The sequence below is a fragment of the Elgaria multicarinata genome, chromosome 4 (assembly GCF_023053635.1).
Source record: "Elgaria multicarinata webbii isolate HBS135686 ecotype San Diego chromosome 4, rElgMul1.1.pri, whole genome shotgun sequence".
Taxonomy (NCBI): domain Eukaryota; kingdom Metazoa; phylum Chordata; class Lepidosauria; order Squamata; family Anguidae; genus Elgaria; species Elgaria multicarinata.
Window position 1 is genome coordinate 62,637,720 of NC_086174.1, and position 20,784 is coordinate 62,658,503.

Below are 20,784 nucleotides of genomic sequence, written 5' to 3' on the forward strand. Positions count from 1 at the left end.
CAAGAACGTGTTAGAAGTACTGGGAGACCTGAGATACATCATGATTGAGTTGGGACCAAGGGAGAACAGGCTCAGATTGCATCCTTCTCTTCCTTTGCTTTCTCCTTCCCCATTACTGTATGTAGGTTCTTTTGTGAGCCATCTCAGTTGGGACAACTCACATTGGAGCAGAGTGGTTTCTTGGTGACCTTACAGTAGGTCCCCTCAGAACATAAGAAGGGTCCATCCAGTCCAGCATTCTGTTCACACAATTACCTACCAGCTGCCCATGGAAAAACTAGAAGCAGGACATGAATGCAAAAGCACCCTCACAACCGTGTTCCCCAGCAAAATGGTCCATGGAGATGACAATACCCAACAGGTATTGCCAGTTCAAATTTCCTCAGCTTGACAACTCCCCTGGTTGATTCTTTGGCTTTTGTCCTTTAACATGAAGTCAGACAGATTACTCATGCCCCTCAATCAACTATAACCAACTCCTTCCGAGTGAGGTCTCTTCCACCAAATAGTCTCTTTGATTGTCTTATGTGAAAGTCGGAGATTGCTATTAGAACATACACAATTAATTGCTCTGATATAGAATACTATATTCCAGATCAGAGATCACAATTAGAATATTGATGACAGTGATAACAAATTGCAGATTATTAACCCAGTTACAGCTCTTTCAGATCTAGTCCCCTTGAATTTTGAAGGCAAGGAAATTAATATTACTGAAGCAAAACAAAACTTGTTGCCTGAATTAACTTTTAGAGCTTATAGAGCAATGAGGATGGCATCTGTGTGGAATTGCAAAGAATTTTTCCATACTTCTCTTTCCGTTTATTGAATTTTCATTTTTTGTATTTAGTAGTACATAAATTAGCTGAGCCTTTTCATTTTACACCGCTAACTGATACAAAATCTCCATGGCTAAAGAACTAGCAACAATTCTTCCTCGCTGCCTTTTCTTTTTTGTAGCACTATTGCTACTTTTAAGGCTGTTATATAAAGATATATAGATATATACCTTAAATGCAATATATATAACTGCAGTATTTATTTATTTATTTATTACTCTTCAGTATATTTTTTATTTAGAATTACTGCATTAACTTCCTATACTCATTATTCTTATAGGGGATGGAGAATTATTGGCTTGTGGCTTAGCTGACAAAACTTTGCTGGCGTTTAATTCCAACCTTACAGGAACACCAACTGTTTATTCAGGTAAATTAATTCTACTCTTTTCATCTTAGCTACTCTTTTCTGTCCTTCATGTGGACCATGATTGACACAAGATATTGTATTTTAAGTTGTTGATTCCCAGATTTTTAATTTTTTTCTAATCTACTTTTTAATTTCTAAGGTGCACTCCTTTGCATATTTAGACAGAAAAAATCCTAGAAGACCCCAAATGGTTGGCTGGGGAATGCTGGGAGTTCTAGACTATTTTCTGTCTAAACCTGCATAGGATTGCATCCTAATAGGATCTGAGCTGCAATACTCTGGCCCATCTATATATTACCACAAGCTGATAAATTCGAGCAAGCATAACTAGATTTAGTTCTCCGTCATCAGATGGGATCAAACACCCCAGCAGCACTGAATATTTTAAATAAACGTTCATGGCATTCTTCTACAACTCCAAGTTTCAGGTAGTCCTTAACAATGACAAGGTTTGAGTTGCCATGTGGTTTTTCAGCCCCCACCCACTTCTTAGTTGACTGAAAAAACTGTTGTGGCTTTGGGGCTCAATTCTGTTCCTACTAAAATGACTGGAACAATTGAAAAGCCATGCATATAAGGTGCCTGGTGTTAAAGTGACCACACCAAATACTTTTTAAACATATTAAGTTATTTGTCCTGTGCTGTATGGAGACTGGGACCAAAGGTTTCTTGCTCTATCAGGCACTCCCTCGCCAACTGGTAGAGTGAGCAGTGTTGCTGTTTGGTTTGTGTGCAGGACCTGGTTTGAGTTTCCTCTCCTGAAGAGAGTGCTTGGCTCCTCCTGGCTCACTTGCAGCAGAACGAGGGCCCTGAGTCTACCACCATGCAGCATCCGAATCAGCTGCACTTCCTGCAAATGCTGCTAACTCTGATGTTGATGATTGGCGAACCTGGCTGTGCAAGTGGGAGGGATTTCTATACATAAGGCATACGTAGTGTGTGAGATAAGATGGTAGGATTGCCCTGTGAGAGGCCCTTGTGGACCTCCAGTTCTAGATAAAGATCGGATGCATTATGGTGCACATAGCATTACATGTGTGTCTTAGTGTGGGATGGTGGTGATCTTAAAGAGCCGTAAGGGAAACCCTTCCTGTGCACCCAGCTGTGGGTCACTACTGGGGATATGTTTGCCCCAATCTCCAAAGTTCACCCCACTAAAATGTCACAGGAATTGGGGAGGGGATATTACACTTGGGAGGCTCATACCATTTGTTCTTAACTTAGAGAAATTGGCTGTGACCAAAATGGAGAATTCCTACAAATGAAATACATTGCAAAGTAAAATTTTAGTGATGTGCACTAGGGGACAGCCTAGGACCTTTAAATATCTTAACATAAACAATTTTCACCTTGGGAAATAACATGAAAATGGGGTGTGTGTTTTCATTTTGAATTTCTTTACAGTTTATAGAATTGAAGAATTAATTAGTAACATAGTTAACTTTCAGTTGTTATATTAACTGTTTTATAAGTCCTGTCTCCTGTTGGAATCAACAGAAGTTTATTGTTTTCTGTGTTTGCTAATCAGAACTCCAGTGCATATAACATCAAATTGTATCTTTCGTTATGAGAGTTTGTTATTTTATTTTTCTATATTCCTTGTAATCAAACACAATAAAAATAATATCATTTAAGGAAGATACTGTTTTAGCACAGTTAATTGCTTTTTAAGTATTTTTATATTAAACTTGATATTAAGCAATTGTGTTATTTTGCACAGATATTGTACATATAAAGATCTTTTAAGGAATGTTACCATTAAATTCCGTTTATGGCTATCCATAGTTCCTCTCGCTGACTTAATATTGCTGCATAGGTTAGATTTTTTTTATAAGAGATGTTTCTTAACTAAAAGGATTATTTTAAGGCTTTTTAATTATTGCATATTTGAATTATGCTATAATTGATGGGTAATAATTGATGGCCGCCTTGAGGCCCAGCATTGGGCAAAAGGCGGGATACAAATAAATAATAATAATAATAATAATAATAATAATAATGGAAAATAATTGGATGGGTGACTGGAAATGATGCAGTAACACTCTGACTCCACTCTAACAGAGCATACATGGGTGGGGCAGATTTTCAAAAAGCTGACCCTTCTGACCAAGTGGGGAAGGGGAAATGGAGAGGTGATATAATCCAGCCTCCTCTCTTCCCCTCTGTAACAGCTGGTTTCTGGACCATTGTTGTTGTTACCTGGTTGCTATAAGGCTGAAACCATTGCTACTCTAAGGCAGCCTTTCCCACCTGGTGCCTTTCCGATGTTTTGGACTGTAACTCCCATAATCTCTGACTACTGCCCAAGTTGGCTAGGGCTGATGGGAATTGAAGTCCAAAACAACTGGAGGGCACCAGTTGGAGAATACTGTATAGGGAGGGAAAAAGCATGCGGCCTGTATATAGCATGAGGATACTTATTCCAATATGGAGGAATTCCAGTTGGAAGGGTGAAATTAAATTGCATGCCACAACACAAGAAAAGGGATTCATTGGTAAGCTTGGTGAATTTCCACTTTGTCTCTCCTGTTAGGGTGAACAGTCTGATTGTTCCCAGATCTCACCTTACCTTAGTAATACTGAGGCATTTGCTTCGGGCGTCTGGTTTTGGGTGTCATGAAAGGTCAACACAAGTTATTTGATGTACTATTATTGTATTTTTATTCCCAGAGAGAGGTGTTTGTAGGATTTTCTGTCTTGGATGCCGAAATAATGTAGCCAACCTTGTTTAGTATATATCTTGGATGGGTGATACACACCATTTGCTGGTCCTAATTTTTCCAAAGTGGTCTACTACTTTGGAATTGGGAATTTTGTAATCTAAGAGAGATTGCAGTTTCCAGATGGATCACAGTCCTCCCTACATAGGCCTAACCCAGTAGTCCACTGCAACAGAAGGAAGAGAACATACCTATGCAAATGTTTTCTTCTCCTTATGGGTGAGAGGAAATAAATCCATATATACATTTTAATCTAAGACCTCTAAAGCCCATATTTGTGGGTATATCTGATTTGAAAAACACACCCAAACATTGTAAAATGAATGGTGATATTTCTGGATAAAAATACCTTATGATTTAATATGACTCTATGATAAACCTGCTTTTTAGAATGTATTTTCTTTATTTTTATTAGGGCATGATGGTGCTATTAATTCAGTTGGTTGGAGCCATGACAACAATTGGCTTGTTTCATCTTCTGAAGACAGAACATTAAGGATCTGGTCAGTCAGCAGTGCAGAACCTGCTTTATGTCTGGTAATAAATAGCTCATGCAAGCTGGGTAGATTTGTGGTTCTGTCCTGTATGCAGCCCCAAATCATATTGATTATATGCATTTGGAATATAATGCCCATTAGCATCTGAAAAAATGTCAATTATAGCTCAATAGTTTTAGTTACTAATAGTGAAGGCACTGGAATTAGGCTCATAATATGTTTTTGCAGGTTGTAATTCAAGCAATTTATGAACCAAGTACCGACCCCCTGAAGTTCTCCAGCATCTTAGAATGGTTACTAGACTGGTGTGCATGATGCAGGTCCATGAGGCTTCCTAACGGCCCTACTAGGAATTTAGAGGCATTGCTCACATCCCAGCCGGCTCTCCCACTGGTGACTTTCCTTTCCCTAACTTACTTTGTTTAGGGCCAAAGGACTGGCAACAGTGGAGGTCTCTCAGCAGTAGAGGCCTCATTCATAAGAACTGGATACTTCTCTGTTGACTCTAGCAACCCAGGATTACCATCTGTATCAAAGGTAGCAGAATGTTTGAAAAGGATATTAACAGAGTAGAAGCCTTTAGTTCTGGAAATCAGGGGACTGCTGGTAATTTTAGTAAGGGCAGTTACTGTGGGACAAAGGGCCATTCAGACTGTATATTCTTTGTAAGAAACTTAATTTTCAAAATTGCATTGTCTTTTCTTAGGGTTCTGACTAATTTGCGTAGTAATTATAGTAAACAGCAATAAACAATGTAAGGTGAATCAAGATTTGTAATCAAGAGTAACTGTCTTTAGCCAGAAAAATTAACACAGTAGGTAACCTGTTAAAACAGTGGTTCCCAAACTTTTTCAAGTAACCGCCCACTTGGTTCCACAAACTCATGCCCAGTGCCCCCTACTCTACACTATAAAAATCATTATTCAGAATAGCGGTTTTCAATGACCCACTAAGGAAGATAATAACAATAAAATTTAAAACAGTAACAGTTAATTGAATATTTATTCAAAATCCAATTACATTTTTAAAGTTTATTCAATTAAACATAATTGATTAACTAGATCCATCAATTGTCCAGAGCTGTGCTGCCAACAAGACCCTCCTCAATCCACATATGTATTAATACCGTTTAAGAAGAGTCCTTTTAACGGTGAATTGAAATGTTTCAAAAGCACCAAAACGCTAATGAAGAGACATACCCTGCTTGGTGTGCCCCGCCCCGCTGGCTGCAAACAGAGGGGTCCGCTCTCTTTTCCTTCCCTCCCTCGGCAAGCCTGGGGTGGGTGTTTCCCATTTAAAGGGTCCACGCTCCTCAGGATCCTGCTGGTCTGGGCGCCTGGGCTGAGCGGCGGCCAGGCGGAGGAGCTGAGCTGAGAATGAAAAAGGGGCCGTACTGCGCGCAGCCCCTTTAAATGGGAAGCACCCGCTGCAGGCTTGCCGAGGTAGGTAGGTAAAAGAGAGCAGGTAGGTAAAAGAGAGCGAACGCCTCTGTTTTGCAGCCAGCGGGAAGGGGCACACCAAGCAGGGTATGTCTTTTCATTAATGTTTTGGTGCTTTTGAAACATTTCAATTCACCATTAAAAGGGCTCCTCTTAAACAGTATTAATTTAATACATGTGTGGATTCTTCCCCTAAATGGCTTGGGACCAAACTACCTTCTCCCATAAAAATGTCCCTGGGTTTTAAGACCTTCTGGAGAGGCGCTTCTCGGAAAAGACCACCTCGAGCGCCCCCCTGCAGCCCCCTTGCCTCTTGGTGCCCCCCTGCCACCCCCTTGCCTCTTAACACCCCCCTATGTAATCCCACCTCCCCCAAGGGGGTGGTACCGCCCTCTTTGGGAACCACTGTGTTAAAATAACTATTCTGTAAAGAAACCAGCTGGATTTTCTAATGGTAAGTTATACAGCACATAATGTTAATTATGTATTTTTAATTTCAGGGAAAAGAAATGTTTCATAAGTCCATCCGATCAGCCCAGTTTTATTATATCGATACATTTATTTTATTATCTTGTGGAGCAGAGTTTTACTTGTTAAGATATTATCTTGACACCAGCAAAGATGAAGTGAAACGGTAGGTAAAAATGTATGGTAGAATCCAATGTACTACTAGCAGAAAAAGTAGAAGAGGTGGCATTGTTCTGCTAGTGGTAGTGTGTTTTGCTAGTGGTTGTGCAAGCACTAGTGGAATAACTAGAGACATAGAGCAAGTGTGTGTCTGTTGTTACTCGTTGATGGGCCCGTTCAGACAACCCTGAAGGCTCTGTGGTTATCTTAACTGTGCTTCTCTGTGAATAGCACTAACCACAAGTGGAATGGTTGCGTATGACACTGTTAACCCTGTCAGGTTCCTGGTTTCCTTAACCACACGCTAACCATAAACCTGTTAGATGAGCATCTGAGCCCTCCAAATGCTCTGCCCCATATCCCAGCATTCCTTGCGCTAAGAGAGACTGCAGTTGAGCCTGCCATTTTAGTTCTATCTAGCCATTACTTGTATAATGTGGCCCTTGAGGCTAGCGATTCCAATGTTCTGGGGCTCAAGCACCGTTTGGCATTCAGGATTATTGATCCCCACCCTTTCAGCGGCCAGGAGTTATGCCAGCAGATTTATTTGCACAGAATGTGCAGCAATGGCAGCCTGCTTCCCCTGCCATTTTGGAAGTGTCTCCTGCTTTCCCTTACTCCTGCAACAATCAGGAGTAGTGAGCGAACCTGCAGGCTAAAACAGGGGAAACAGGGCTTGTCCTTGTCTGTCAGGTCACCGGAGGCCTTTCTGTGTTTGTCCCCTTCTGAGAAAACTAGATGGGGATGGGTGTGTGTGGCAGTAAAGGAATGGACCTTTATGGAACTTTCTCCCAAGGAAGCTCACCTGGCAATGACATCTCTTTGCCAGGCAAAATACATGCTCATTTTCTCAGGCATTAGTTATGACCCAGTTGTTGTGGGTTGTTTTTGGTGGTGTTCATTCTAGGCTGGGGGGAGGATGGGTGGAGCAGTGAGAGATTTGTGTATTGTTGATGAAGACATCTCATATTGTATCGTTCTTCTGTGTGGTCTCTGTGCATCGCACGTATGGTCTTTCTCCTACACCTATGGGCTCTGTGCTTGCATGGAGCTGCATTTGGGAAACTTCTATGGCTGAGGAATGTTTGGTGGGAACCCTCTCCCATATGCCCCAGTGGGCATGTTCCTAACTTTTTATATTGTATTGTTTTAGGTTATGTTTTATGGTGTTTATTTGTATTTGTATTATTGTGGTGATTATAGTTCATATTGATTTTGGTGGGCTTTTTTATTATATTATGGAGTTCTGTTTGTGTGTAAGTCACTTCAGGACATTTTTTTGCAGTGGAAAGCAACACATAAATTTAATAATAATAATAATAATAATGATAATGATGATGATGATGATGTAACTCATGTGACTTTGACATCAAAAGTAGATTTGAATTTTCTAATGACATTTATGTAGAAGAATATTTACATATGTTACTTTTACGTTGATTTCAAGAACTTGTAGTTATAAGATACTTGATAAAGTTTTTAAATTATTTCTTTGTTTTTGATTATTTAGTGTCATTCGTATTATTTTTTCAGATACAGAACAAAGAGCATTTGCAAATCAATACAGAAATTTCCCATGGCCTCGACAGTGGAAATTACCAGCCTTTCAGCAGTAAATGATTTCTACTCTTGTATCCTCCTGCTGATTATTACCGGAGTTCAACATTTTAGTTAGAAACATTTGATCTAAAACGATTGGCATTTGTTCCTTAGCTAACTGTAATTCTTATCTATAATAATAGCAGTAAAAATAATAACCTTATTATAAAAAGTGATGCCACCAGCTTTAATATACTGTTATTCGTTCTCATTTTGTAAAATCAATAGTGACCTAAATCTGGGAATATTCATTATGATAATACAACTTAGTCAGAGCTGTTAATTCTACCGATCTATTGAACGGTGTTGGCCAGTGTGGTGGTTTGCTAGGCAAAACCACTGGCCATCATGGTGTGACAATAAAGAGAAGAGGGATCTTTTTGCCATTACCTTGAGACAGTAGTGAAAATGTAGGATACTGAGGCCAGCATTATGCCAGCACATGGTTCTTGAGTGGACGGTCATGATGGTGCAAGAATAGGCTGCAGAACTCATCAGGATGACCATCTATTCAGCAACTGTAAGAACATAGGAAGAGCCCTGCTGGATCAGACCAGGGGTCCATCTAGTCCAGCACTGTGTTCACACAGTGGCCAACCAGTTGTTGACCAGGGACTCACAAGCAGGACACAGTGCAACAGCACCCTCCCACCCATGTTCCCCTGCAACTAGTGTATACAGGCTTACTGCCTCTGATACTGGAGGTTGCACTTAGCCATCAGGACTAGTAGCCATTGATTGCCTTTTCTTCCAGGAATTGGTCTAACCTTCTTTTAAAGCCATCCAAATTAGTAGCCATCACTACCTCCTGTGGTAACAAATTCCATAGTTTGATTATGCACTATGGGAAGAAGTACTTCCTTTTATCTGCCATGAATCCCCTCTAATCAGCTTCATTGGATGAACTTGGGTTCTAGTATTATAAGAGAGGGAGAAAAATGTCTCACCTCTGCTTCCTGGCCACTCCCTGCTCTATCACCATGCCATGATGCCCTGTACGTTCTCCTGCACAGGCACCGAATATTAATCTTGCCTATGAAAACAAATTAAGGATGTATTTCAGTGAAATTTGATGCCAATAGTTTGATGCCATTTAAATGTGTACATTTCCCCATAGATATTAAACAAGATGTACATACAAACAGGTCTGAAAGTGTTTATTGCTGTTCTTGTAATGCAGAATTGATTTAACAGAACTTTAACTTACAGAGATAACAGATATTGTACTGGCAGCTGGTAGCAACCGAGCACTTGAAGTATTTGACCTCAATGTGGGTTGTAGTGCAGCAGTGATAACAGATGTTCATTCGAGATCCGTTCACCAGATTTGTCAAAATAAGGTAGGCGTGAGATCTATTAATAATAATTAGCAGTTTTATTCTACATGCAAACCAACATAAAATACACACTTAAGAATAACTTCACTATTACATTTGTTATACTTCAAACTTCTGCAAAGGGGAACACAGCTCATATTTAAAATGGATCTACCTTTGTTGGGAAGATTAAAAATTTACATGCCAGATACAATGGATGGGGCAAAAGTATAGGGAAGCAACAAGCTCTACTTCTCTGCTTCAATCATATACTGGTCTGTTGCTAGAGCAGTTCAGCTGATCTGTACTATGGTGCAAAGCAATATCATTGTTGAGCAGGAAGGATATTGTGAGTTGGAGATGCTAACTTGCATATTCATTCAATTCCTTGTATATTCTGCCCCATTTTCCTTCCCCTCACCACCAACAGTCAGTCTGCATTCTGTTGCCACTGCACATGCTCAGCCTTCATTGCTGTTTTTGTTTCCCCCTTTAGGTTTTTTTGTAAACAGATTTTTTTGTATCTCTGAGAACCTTAGGGTTGTCCCAAGACTTATGATATCTCCCTTTTGTGTGTGGATTGTGCCATTGTCGTTTCCTATTAGTAAATACATAGGACATGGGCTGCAATATAGCACAGTTACCTTCATAGAAATCCTATCGGATTCATTGAGGGACTCAATGTCGTTGAGTTTGATGATTTGACATTTCATTTATCAAATGTTTCACCCTCATGAATACTCAGGAACAAGAGGCATTTGCAATGTTGTGGCATAAGGCTTTACACATATGTTTCCAGAACATTATGAAATAAATCAGGATTGTTTGAATATATGTTTGCTGTGATCCAGAGCATTTATGCATGCTCAAGTGACTCTATGTGTTATGGAAGAAGATTTCATTTGGCCTGCATTTTTAAGCAAATTGGCTTAGTTCACACTTCTCGGACTAACATGTGGGTTGGAACATGGTTATTCTTCAAATTGTACACTTCTCCTAATTTTGTGATCCAGATTTTAGCTCAAAGATCATAGAATCATAGAATAGCAGAGTTGGAAGCAGCCTACAAGGCCATCGAGTCCAACCCCCTTCTTAATTGAATACAAAAATGTATATATTAGAGAAAGATGCCTATGAAATGCATATACAAGGGAAAGATGTGTACAAAGTTCTGTATGACGATAAATGTGATTTTTTGTTTTTTTAAAAAATCCATAGAATGATGTGGAAATTGGACAGAATGGACTTTTGATTGAATATGTACTAAATTGACAAGGACCAGATAGAGACTGATTTGTCTGTCCTTAATGTGCAGTGGGAGATTTTTCTTTCTTTCTTTTCATTCTAGCCCCATAAACTACTCTTGAAATCCCCCTGAATTGCAAAATCCACTGTGGGGCTATTGTGTTGGCAGAAGAAAGACCAAAAAGGTTCCCTTGTGCACATATGTCTGGCACCCACAAGCTTCTCTGGATTCCAGTCAGTAGGCCTGTTTGCATGATCACCAAAGCCCACCATGTCTTACTTAAGTCACTATGGGTTGCGGTGCGTGCTGGAGCATGCCAAGTGACTTTTGAATATTCAAGCCACAGCCATAGCTAGTTGGGTCGTGTGAACCCAATGAGGATGGGTTATTGGTGTGGTTAATAAACCACACACAACCCTAAATCAGCCCATGTTTTACTGCGGTGATCTAGGAGACATGTCACTCTCTTTAGTCCTTTGACATGTTACACGTACCACACCATTCCCGGTTGGTAGATGCATTTTTTCAATGTGTTTCTTACAAGTAGCTGGAGAACATTCACTGGCACCCTGATCTTTATTTATTTGGAAGTAAGTCCTGTTGGTTTCAATTAAGCCTATTTTCCAAGTACTCATGCTTAGATCACAATCTTGGTTAAAATATTTTTCTGAAGTTGGATTGGCATCATTAGAGCTAAAACAACATTGCTATTATAAAAAGTAATCTGTCAGCAGTTCCATTTTAATCCTGATTTTCTTCTAGTATTTATAAAACTACTATAAAAACTCACTCTTGGCTAAAGCTTGGCATGCAGTAGTCAGGAGTGGAGCGGGGTGGGTGGGAAGTTCCCAAATTTAGTCTGAATAAATTCCATTTTCTAGGTTTCAGTAGTGCAAAGCAGTTCTTGCGGTTTCTGATATTTCTTGTTAATCCATAAATCAAACATTTAAACGCATTTTTGAAAGCTAATTACTCTATAATTTAGACTTTTATTTTTTTATTTTAATGACATGAAACTAGATCATTCTCTTAGAAGTTAGCTACAGAGAGAATTCCAGCAGAACAAACTCCATTTAAAACTTACATAATCTGTCACATGGAGGGAAGTAACTCCAAACAGCTTTCCACAACCCCTTCTTCGTGCCTCTAACCCCTTCCACATTAGTGGTGCGCATGTGGATGTGCAAGTTTAAAACAGTTTGACATGGTAGATGGAGTACAGCCTGGCGAGGGCACAGTGCAGAACCACATCCTGGTTTACCTATGGTAAAATGTTAGTAGGAAACATCCTTTCTCGTGGATTTGAGCTGGTTAGCCTTCTAAACTTTTCCTTATATGTTGGTTATGTTTTCTCTACAGCTAAGGAAACACAAGCATCTGTAACGTTTGAAAGTTATTTTGATGTATATTTCCTTTCGTGATATGCACATATGACCTGCTCAACAAGATGACAAGTAGCCATTTGTGTCTTAGCATGGTGAAAGGGAGTGGTGGAACTGATATTTCTTCTTTGTGGTCTCTGTGCATCATACATATGGGCTCTGCGCCTGCGCGGAGCTCATTCGGGAAACTTCCATAGCCGAAGGAAACATTTTGGGTGGGAACCCCTCCCCCACTATCCACTGTGCATGTCCGTGGTTCCCGCCCATCTCCTCAGTTCTCTTTCAACCGCCTTTCTAGACAGACGTCTTTGGGGGAACTTCTGTGTTTTCTTTCAAAAAACAAAGTGCTGTAAGGATTTCTCCTGTTTTTATTTTTTCCTAACTAGTAGTTTAGTCATATATATATTAGTCATATATATATAAAAAATTAAATTAGAATAGTTTCAATTGTCGGTCACGTTGGACCGCATGGCCATAAATTCCCCCTTTCGTAAGTGCCTTGAGTGTGGCAGTAAACTCCCTCCATTGGACGGACACTCTTTATGTTTATTGTGTTTGGGTGAATCCCATGTGGTGGAAACCTGCTGCTTTGGTGCAAAATTTACAAGGCAAACTAAATGCCACAGAGCTTGACCGTCTTCGCGCCCTGTTGTGGCAGAAAGCTTTGGAGGCTGCAGATCATTCAAAGGTTGCCACTGTAAAAAGGGCAACCGGAATGTCAACCACAACAACAGGCTTGTCGGAACCATCATCTCCTGGCCATTCCTTGGCTGTATCTACCGCCAAAAAACTTGCCAAAAAAGCTCACACTGCCAAGCCAGCAGGTACCGAGCATAAAAAGAAAAAGAAGGATAAGGCGCTGAAATCTACGGAACTGGCGATCCCATTACGGACACTGACCCCACCACCTCTGCTGGGGTCGCCTATTCCACACGTTTCCGCCTCGGTACAGGTGGCTCTCATAACCTGCCAGCACCGACTGTTTGCTGTGGCTACAACAGCTTTCCTGCAGTAAACAAGGAAAGTATGAATGGTAGATACTTATTCCTTGGCTTTGATGAATGTGACCTGGATGTTTATGTGCCTGCCCTACACTTTACATGTTTACTTCAATGAAATACTGGAGTAACCCAATGTACCCATGATCACTGTTTGCATCAGGAAGGGGGAACCCATGGACTTAATCCATCTTATGAAGATGCCTCATCCAGCCCAAGGAGGCTTGGGCTCCCTCCGAAGGTCCTGCCCACTCCCCCAGCTCTGATCTTTAGCCTGGAGGTTACTGTGAGTTTGGGAAAGAGGTGGAGAGAGGAATTCCCTTGTTATCTCCCATATTGGAGATAACAAGAGGATTCCCCTGGGGAAATGGTATGCTAAATGCTACACACACAGCTGGCACTTGCAGGAACTTCTGCAAACATCAACCAAGTCCCTTCCCTCCACACCCCACTCCGTCAGTGCTTGCAGAAGTGCCTGTTACATCTCAATTCATAAACTGTTGACAAACCACATTGCTCCCCCTCAAGGGGCTGTTGTTGATGGAGATGGGCGTTAAATTATGAACATTTGAAGCTGTGCGCTTTATAAATGGGAATGAAAGCTAATAAGCATCGCTAAACCTTAATTTGCCTGTTTTAAGCATGGAAATTCAGACCATAGTGTGAGTTCTTAACAACAGTTAGCACAAACTGTTGGTGTGCTGTCTGAATCAGGCCTTAAGAATGTTTCTATGATTGTCACCGAACCTGAGAACCCTGGTTGCATTGGTGACCACAAGTACTTTCCCCCAACTATATTTGATATGAAGGCTGTGACTATACTTGTTTGATTCAGGTACAGCAAACATCCTATATAACTTCATAACTTTGTGAAGATTGTTATGATGCATTCTAGTTGGGTTGCACAAGGGGACTGCTTGAGAGCTTCATTAGAGAACATGTTGGCCTGCTTCCCAACCTTGGTGAATCAATGGATGCACATTACATCGCTGCTCCAGCATCTACATTGTTTTCCTGTTGTGTTTCAGACATAATTGAAAGTGATAATTTTGTCCAAGCACTAACCACATGGTGCTTACAAGCATAGAGACTGCCTTTTCCACTCTGTTCCATCACAGTCTTTAAAATTAGCTGACCATACCTCTTGCCTATGCGATCCTTGCCCCTTGATTTGTACATCAAGGGCACATTGTCAGTAGCTACTCCACAACTTTTGAACATGTACATTTTCTGTGTTTAGTGTTTTAATTAGTGTTTTATGTATTGGTTTTATTGCATTTTAGTGTGATTATTGGGACAGACTAGAAATATATAAAAATGAATTTTCTGGATAGTTTATCACAATATTTCATCGTCTTTAAGGTGATTAAAGGTGATTAAAGGACACTGCTGTGGTGTCCTTTTTGTAGACAGGCAACTTGAGACAAGTAAAGGTCTCAAACTGGAGCACCAGTTTCTCTCTAACCACTATATGTGGTATTCTGAGCTACTGAGCTATGTAAATAAATAAATAAATAAATAAATGAGGTGCTGCCTCATATTACAATCTTTCTCTTATGGAAAAGAAGCAAAATAGGGAAGACAATTTTATGCATTAGCTTTACAGATCTGTTGTAAACAGTGTGATATATAAGACTCTGATAAGGTTTAAAAAACACTTGAAAGAAGCCCAAAGTAAACTGCTTTGTTATCTTGTTAAACCTGCCATGATAAGTACATTGACTTTGTGTGTCTGTAGGCCCCAAGTAACCCTTCATCTTGAAGTACTTTTTTTAGTCAAAATGGTAAATTTTCTAAGCAGAATCGGGTTGCTTCTCAACTTTAATCTTGGGCAGGAGACATAGAATTCACAGCCGTTATCTAATTCTCAAAGTTGTTTCAGGAATATCTACCGGCACTCTAAGGATTACAGACACGTTGAGATATTACGATCATTCCTCGTGCCCAGCTTTGTCTTCCTGGTTTGCTTACGCTCATTTGTTAGCTACAGACAGTAATCCATTCTCAGTTCTGAATGTCTTTTCTTTTGTGGTTTTAAAACAGTTTCTTAGAATGACTTTAGCATAGGTTTTCGTGGTTTTCAGAGAGACTGGTCTGGTATAACACTTAACTTTACTAAACTCCTGCAGTATTATTTGTAATACATTGATGCTTTTACTTTTTCTGGCTTTTCTTTTTTGCGTTGTCAGCAAAGTGACTTCAAGTTACTTAAGCAGAGCACATTTTGAAGTTATGGACGTACATTCACATGAGGAGAGAAACTGGAGCTTGTTTTTATGGAAAATTGAGGATTACAATCCTAAATCAACCTTTGCAGTTTTGTAACACACATTAAAGGTTTAAAATGAAATGCTTACTGGTAAAACACTGTGGCCACAATCCAGCAAGTCCCTTTAGACGAAAAGGCTTTGGGAAGCCGCTGTTAGAGAAATATATAAAAAGATAGAATCCCACTGGATGCATAAGTTATGCTTCTTTTGATCATAGCCTGTAACAATTACATGCTGATGAGATAGATGAAAGATGCTAACTCATGATGGTTTAAATAAGCCATCATGACTTACTTAACTCATAGTGGGTTAAACTCGTGACATCCGAACCCAGTCAGTACATTGAAATCATATTAGTATAAGTCAGACAAACTCTTACATAAAATTATGAAAGCAGTCTACTTTTAAAAACTTGTTCATTTTGAATGCAACGTGATGTTTCTGCTTTCCTTTTATGATATGATTATGATATAATTGCATCATGATATAACTGCAGATAAATTCCATAATAACTTTTTTCTTAGGCACAATGGCTATAGTCCAACACAGTGTTGTGTTTACTCCCAAGCAGTGTTCCTTGAGGGTACAATGCTGAAATCAGTGCTGCTGTTGGAAAGCAGCATTGGGAAGATGAAGAATGCTTCACTCTGGCTTGGATTGTGGCTTTGAGCATAAAGGGTACATATTTATTGGAGGTGCTAATTGGTAGGGTGACCATATGAAAAGGAGGACAAGGCTCCCATGTCTTTAACAATGTATTGAAAGGGGAATTTCATTCGTATGCATGCAGCACCTGGTGAAATTCTCTCTTCCTTACAACAGCTAAAGCTGCAGGAACCATAATCTCTTTTGTATCTGGTCACTCTAGTATAGCTCCTGGAGCTTTAACTGCATGCATATGAATGACACCAGCTGAAATTCCCCTTTCAATACAACAGTTATAAAGATACAGGAGCCTGGTCCTTGTTTTCATATGGTCACCCTACATTGGTTTTTGTATTACTGTAATATATTTCTATCGTCCAACCTGTCATATAGAGCTTTCTAGGGCTGAAGACACACAATATACTTATTCTGTGTTTGGTATTAAATTGTTAGTGGAATGCTGTTCACCTATAGTCCAGCCAGAAAGTAAAAATGTTGCTAATTAAAATAGGAGGTATGGCATATGCTTGGATATTATCTACCAAAGACTCCACCACAAACATTGTCCAGTAAATCTGAGGCTGAGCAAGGATATAAATCCATGTTTCCTATTCCTAAGTCCAATATTAACTACAGGTTCACACTGTTTCTCAAATAAAATAACTATCATAAATATAGTTACTGAAAAAATGTTTCCTGCGATGTCCTCTTTGATTGTATCTAAAACACGAGATGTTCAAATACCTTCCAAATGTGAGTCAATTTTAGCAATTGCCACATAACCTCATCTGAGGTCCCCTAGCTGCTGTTGTACTTCTTGATGCCCTTTTGATTTTGATGAAATTCTAAACTTGTATACATACCCTTAATGGGAAATAGTACTACTTTTATATTTGCCAGATATATTGTTAGAACTAAGGATAAGCAGCAATCAGCCACATATACTGTTAGTTTTACCCTACCCTCTGCCTGCTTACCCTACCCTGTGCCTGTTGGCATTCTCTTCCCCTCCTTATTGTTTTACTATGATTTTGTTAGATTGTAAGCCTATGTGGCAGGGCCTTGCTATTTACTGTTTTACTCTGTACAGCACCATGTACATTGATGGTGCTATATAAATAAATAATAATAATAATAATAATAATAATAATAATAACATGAAATATGACTTTGTTAGGGACATGCTTATAAGGCAATATTGAGCACTGAATCATCCTCAAAGAAACATGAAAAGATTTTTTTCCTAGTTGTGACCTTCGCACTAAATATTATCATGCGTATGAAATGAACATGGATGGAATAGGGAATATATTACCAAAACTTTAATCATTCAGGTGGTGTCAGGTTTCCTAGTCCCTCAGGCAAGCACACATTTTGGCAAACTGACACGGGATACCCAAATTAGTGAGACTTCTTTATTGCAGGAAATCTCATGGCAAAAGCTTAATGGTTACACACTTCAGAAATCTTATAGTTGATAGTCAGTAGCTACAGGCTCTAAGAAATTCTAGAACAGTCAAAAGCTAGTCACAACTACTGTGATGAGATCCCCAACAACTTGGTTTCCCCGTTGCCATCTCCAGAGTTCTGAACACAAAAGAAGATCAATCCATACATGGGTTCCAAAACCGAACAAAGGGAGGGGAATGATTCCTGACATGATCCCTCAGGCAATAAAAGGAGCAAATCCTTGGAAGGCCTAACAAACCACCCGACCTCGGATCACATGTTGGTAACTCCAGGTGACATGGTCAAGGCCTAAACAAGATCCAGGGAAGGGTAAACCCAAAGACACAAGGAGTTATGTGCCACTGCTGTAGCATGGGCAACTCCTTGCCGCATGAGGCCAGACAGGAGAAAGTCCAAGAGTCATAGATCAAACCCAGTCTGCCGGTACACTGGGCTGCCAACAAACAAAGACATACAATCCACAGTAAACAAGTGTTCAAGTCTATGAAAAGCCTCACAGTACTTTTCATGGCAAGTCATTAGTGATCCAAAGTTCCAATTAGGAGTGACCATGTGCAGAGTGCCCCTAGAGCCTCAGACGATGAGAATCCAAACAGGGAGGGGTTTCAAGCATTGTAGATGAGATGTTCCTAGCAAAGGCTCGCCTTTGCATCAGTTTAGGGAGGTGTAGGCCTCTTCCAGACTACTTGACAGACAGGGGCTTTTGGCCTTTCAGCAATGCTCCTGTCCAAACAGGGCAGCACTGCTCAGCCTACCAGGATGATGCTTCACTCTGGGTGATCCTTCTGCAAACCCCTACCCTTTCTCTATTGGGTTCTCACAGGTAGCTTGCCTTCTCTCAAAAGACACTTAGAAAAGTTGATGACCAATGAATAAGCTGTTTTGAGTATGTGGAAACTGGCATACCTGTAAACTCTTCAACCATTGCTAGGTTCCACATGTACCTTTTAATGCACTTTCATAAATGAAAATTTTATCTAACCATATAGGATTCAGCTATTTCAAACAAATGTTTTGTCTTGCAGGGATCAGCCTTTAGCTGTCAGCAATATGAAGCTTACAATCTTTTCTTAACAACAGCTATTGGTGATGGCATCAAGCTCTGGGATTTGAGAACACTGAGGTAATGGGTGTTTATTTATCTTAAAATAAAAAAGGCAAAGTGTTGCTTCAAACTGTTCACACTTGTTTGCAAATGACTGGTTCACATATTACACAAATTCTTGGTTACGTTGAGATTGTCATGCTAACTATGACAAAAGTAGTTGAGTTACTGGACAAGTGTCATTTTGTGTGTGTGTGTGAACTGCAAAGCCCATTTTTCACCCCATCACATCATTTGGTTTCCTATCATTTGGTTATGCAGATTTTTTCCTAACACTTCCATGTATGCACACTTCTAGGTATAGATCTGTGGTTCTGCATACTTTTCAAAGATACTATTGATCCAATATGCTACAGATTCTACTGTCACTCTAGACCGCCCGAAAACTACTGGGTAGTATGACTCTCCAGAATGGAATTGCTATAACAGCTTTTGAATGGAAAATGTGTGTAAATACTTAGAAACCTCTATAATAACATCTTAATCGTTTTGACTCCGCTATTCCCAACTGACTTGCAACTTCACGAACACTTATTTTCTTGATTATTGTGAGCCCGCCGAAAATGTTTATTGTGATTCAGTGAATTATTGTGATCATTGATATCCTTCAGATTGTCGTTTTGTCGGACAAGATTTTCACATTGTCTTCACTGACATTCCTGATTCTTGCAGTATTATGAAGCTCCTGAATGATCCTGTTCTTAAAGCATTAATGTCTCATCTAGATTAGGCCAGTTGTGTAGAACTCCTTAGCGATAACGCATGGTATTATGCTTTAAAGAAAGAAAGAATTTACATACATCAGGACATAAATCCTTTGATGCCTTTGCTGATCACTTATTGTGTTTCAGTTAGACATGTTACAAAAAGTATGTACAGAACTGGAAAACTATTCTGACTTGTCTGACTTGAAAAACATTCAATATATAGGATTACAAAGCTGCAGTAGTACAGGAAAGAGCATATATGGAGAGATCACAGTAAATCATTAAAATATAGAAAATGTCTAAGTGAAGTGTTGGGGGGGGGGAACTGCTTTGGAAGAATGCAGCAGCCATCTTAATATCAATTGCTTTTTTGTTATTGTTTTATAATTTAATCGTATCTTTTTGAAGGGAGCTTGTGAGATTTTGCCAAACTGTAAAGGTTTATTACCCCAACCAAATGTCAAAATATAATAAAATGAGAGACATTGTATCCTTATGTTTTTGCAATCAACTGGTCTAACTACAGTTCATGAATAATGAAAAAGTTGAAAGTTTTTCACAGGTCACCTATATGCTGTCTCCTTTTAAAACATTAATTTTAGCAAAGGAGATGAATGGTAAAATAGTTAAAAGTAAAATCTGGGTAAGTAATTTATAGGGCTGCGCATGGACCCCCCGATCCGCTTCGGATCCCGATCCGCAACTTCCAGATTGGGTCTGCTCCGCAGCGATCTGCCAGTGGTCTGCTCCGCTTCGCTGCAGAGCTCTGGATCCGAATCAGAGCTCCGTTCTTCCCCCCATAGACTTGCATTGAAATCCAAACGCTTATAACTTTTTTCTGTTAACATTAGAAACCTCAAAATTGGCACCATAAGACCTTATCCATCTATCCACCTTCATGCCCAGTTGGAAGTCAATCTGAGCCTCCCCTGATTTTGGGGGAATTTTTGAAAATCTGACACCCCATTTTCAGAAATGGGATTTACTCTGACATTTTTACAGATACAAACTTGGAAATGGGCACCCTCGCAGATGCCATCTAGATCTACATGCATGGCAAGCTTCAAGCAAATCCCATTATCCCCTGATTTTTGGCGGGTTTTTTCCCTTTTAACTCACCCCAATTCAAGTCCCATGCTATAACTCTGTCACTTTTCATGTTAGAAACCTCAAAATCGCCACCATGACAGCTTATCCATGTATCCAACTTCGTGCCCAGTTGGAAGGAAATCCGAGCCTTCCCTGATTTTGGGGAAATATATGAAAAATCCCCCACAAAGAACAGTATGCCCATAAGGAAACCAGACCTGCCCTTAGGGATCCATTGCAAAGTGTTTGCCTATAGCAATCAATAGCACAGATCATTTGGGGGAATCAAGATTTTTTTCTAAATAAGGATCTTCATCTGAGGTGAAACACTTCCAAAAATGCACACACACGCGCGCGCCAAGAGCATGCAATGCAGCTGCCTTTTATCACACGGAAGGATACCCTCCCTGAGTCAAAGCAAGACACGCACAAACCATCCCTGCGAGGCGGGCACAGAGGAGGACA

At 39.9% G+C, this 20,784-nt stretch overlaps 1 protein-coding gene across 1 annotated transcript in view; it reads left to right on the top strand.

Annotated features, from left to right (window-relative positions):
* The window catches only part of WDR27 (WD repeat domain 27), an 88,365-nt gene that overhangs the window by 26,743 nt on the left and 40,838 nt on the right, over positions 1–20,784 (top strand). Inside the window, exons 16-21 of the mRNA XM_063125659.1 lie at positions 1,120–1,209; positions 4,345–4,466; positions 6,366–6,499; positions 8,026–8,123; positions 9,310–9,431; positions 18,444–18,541. Coding sequence (XP_062981729.1) covers positions 1,120–1,209; positions 4,345–4,466; positions 6,366–6,499; positions 8,026–8,123; positions 9,310–9,431; positions 18,444–18,541 — 664 coding nt within the window. The remainder of the gene's footprint in view (positions 1–1,119; positions 1,210–4,344; positions 4,467–6,365; positions 6,500–8,025; positions 8,124–9,309; positions 9,432–18,443; positions 18,542–20,784) is intronic.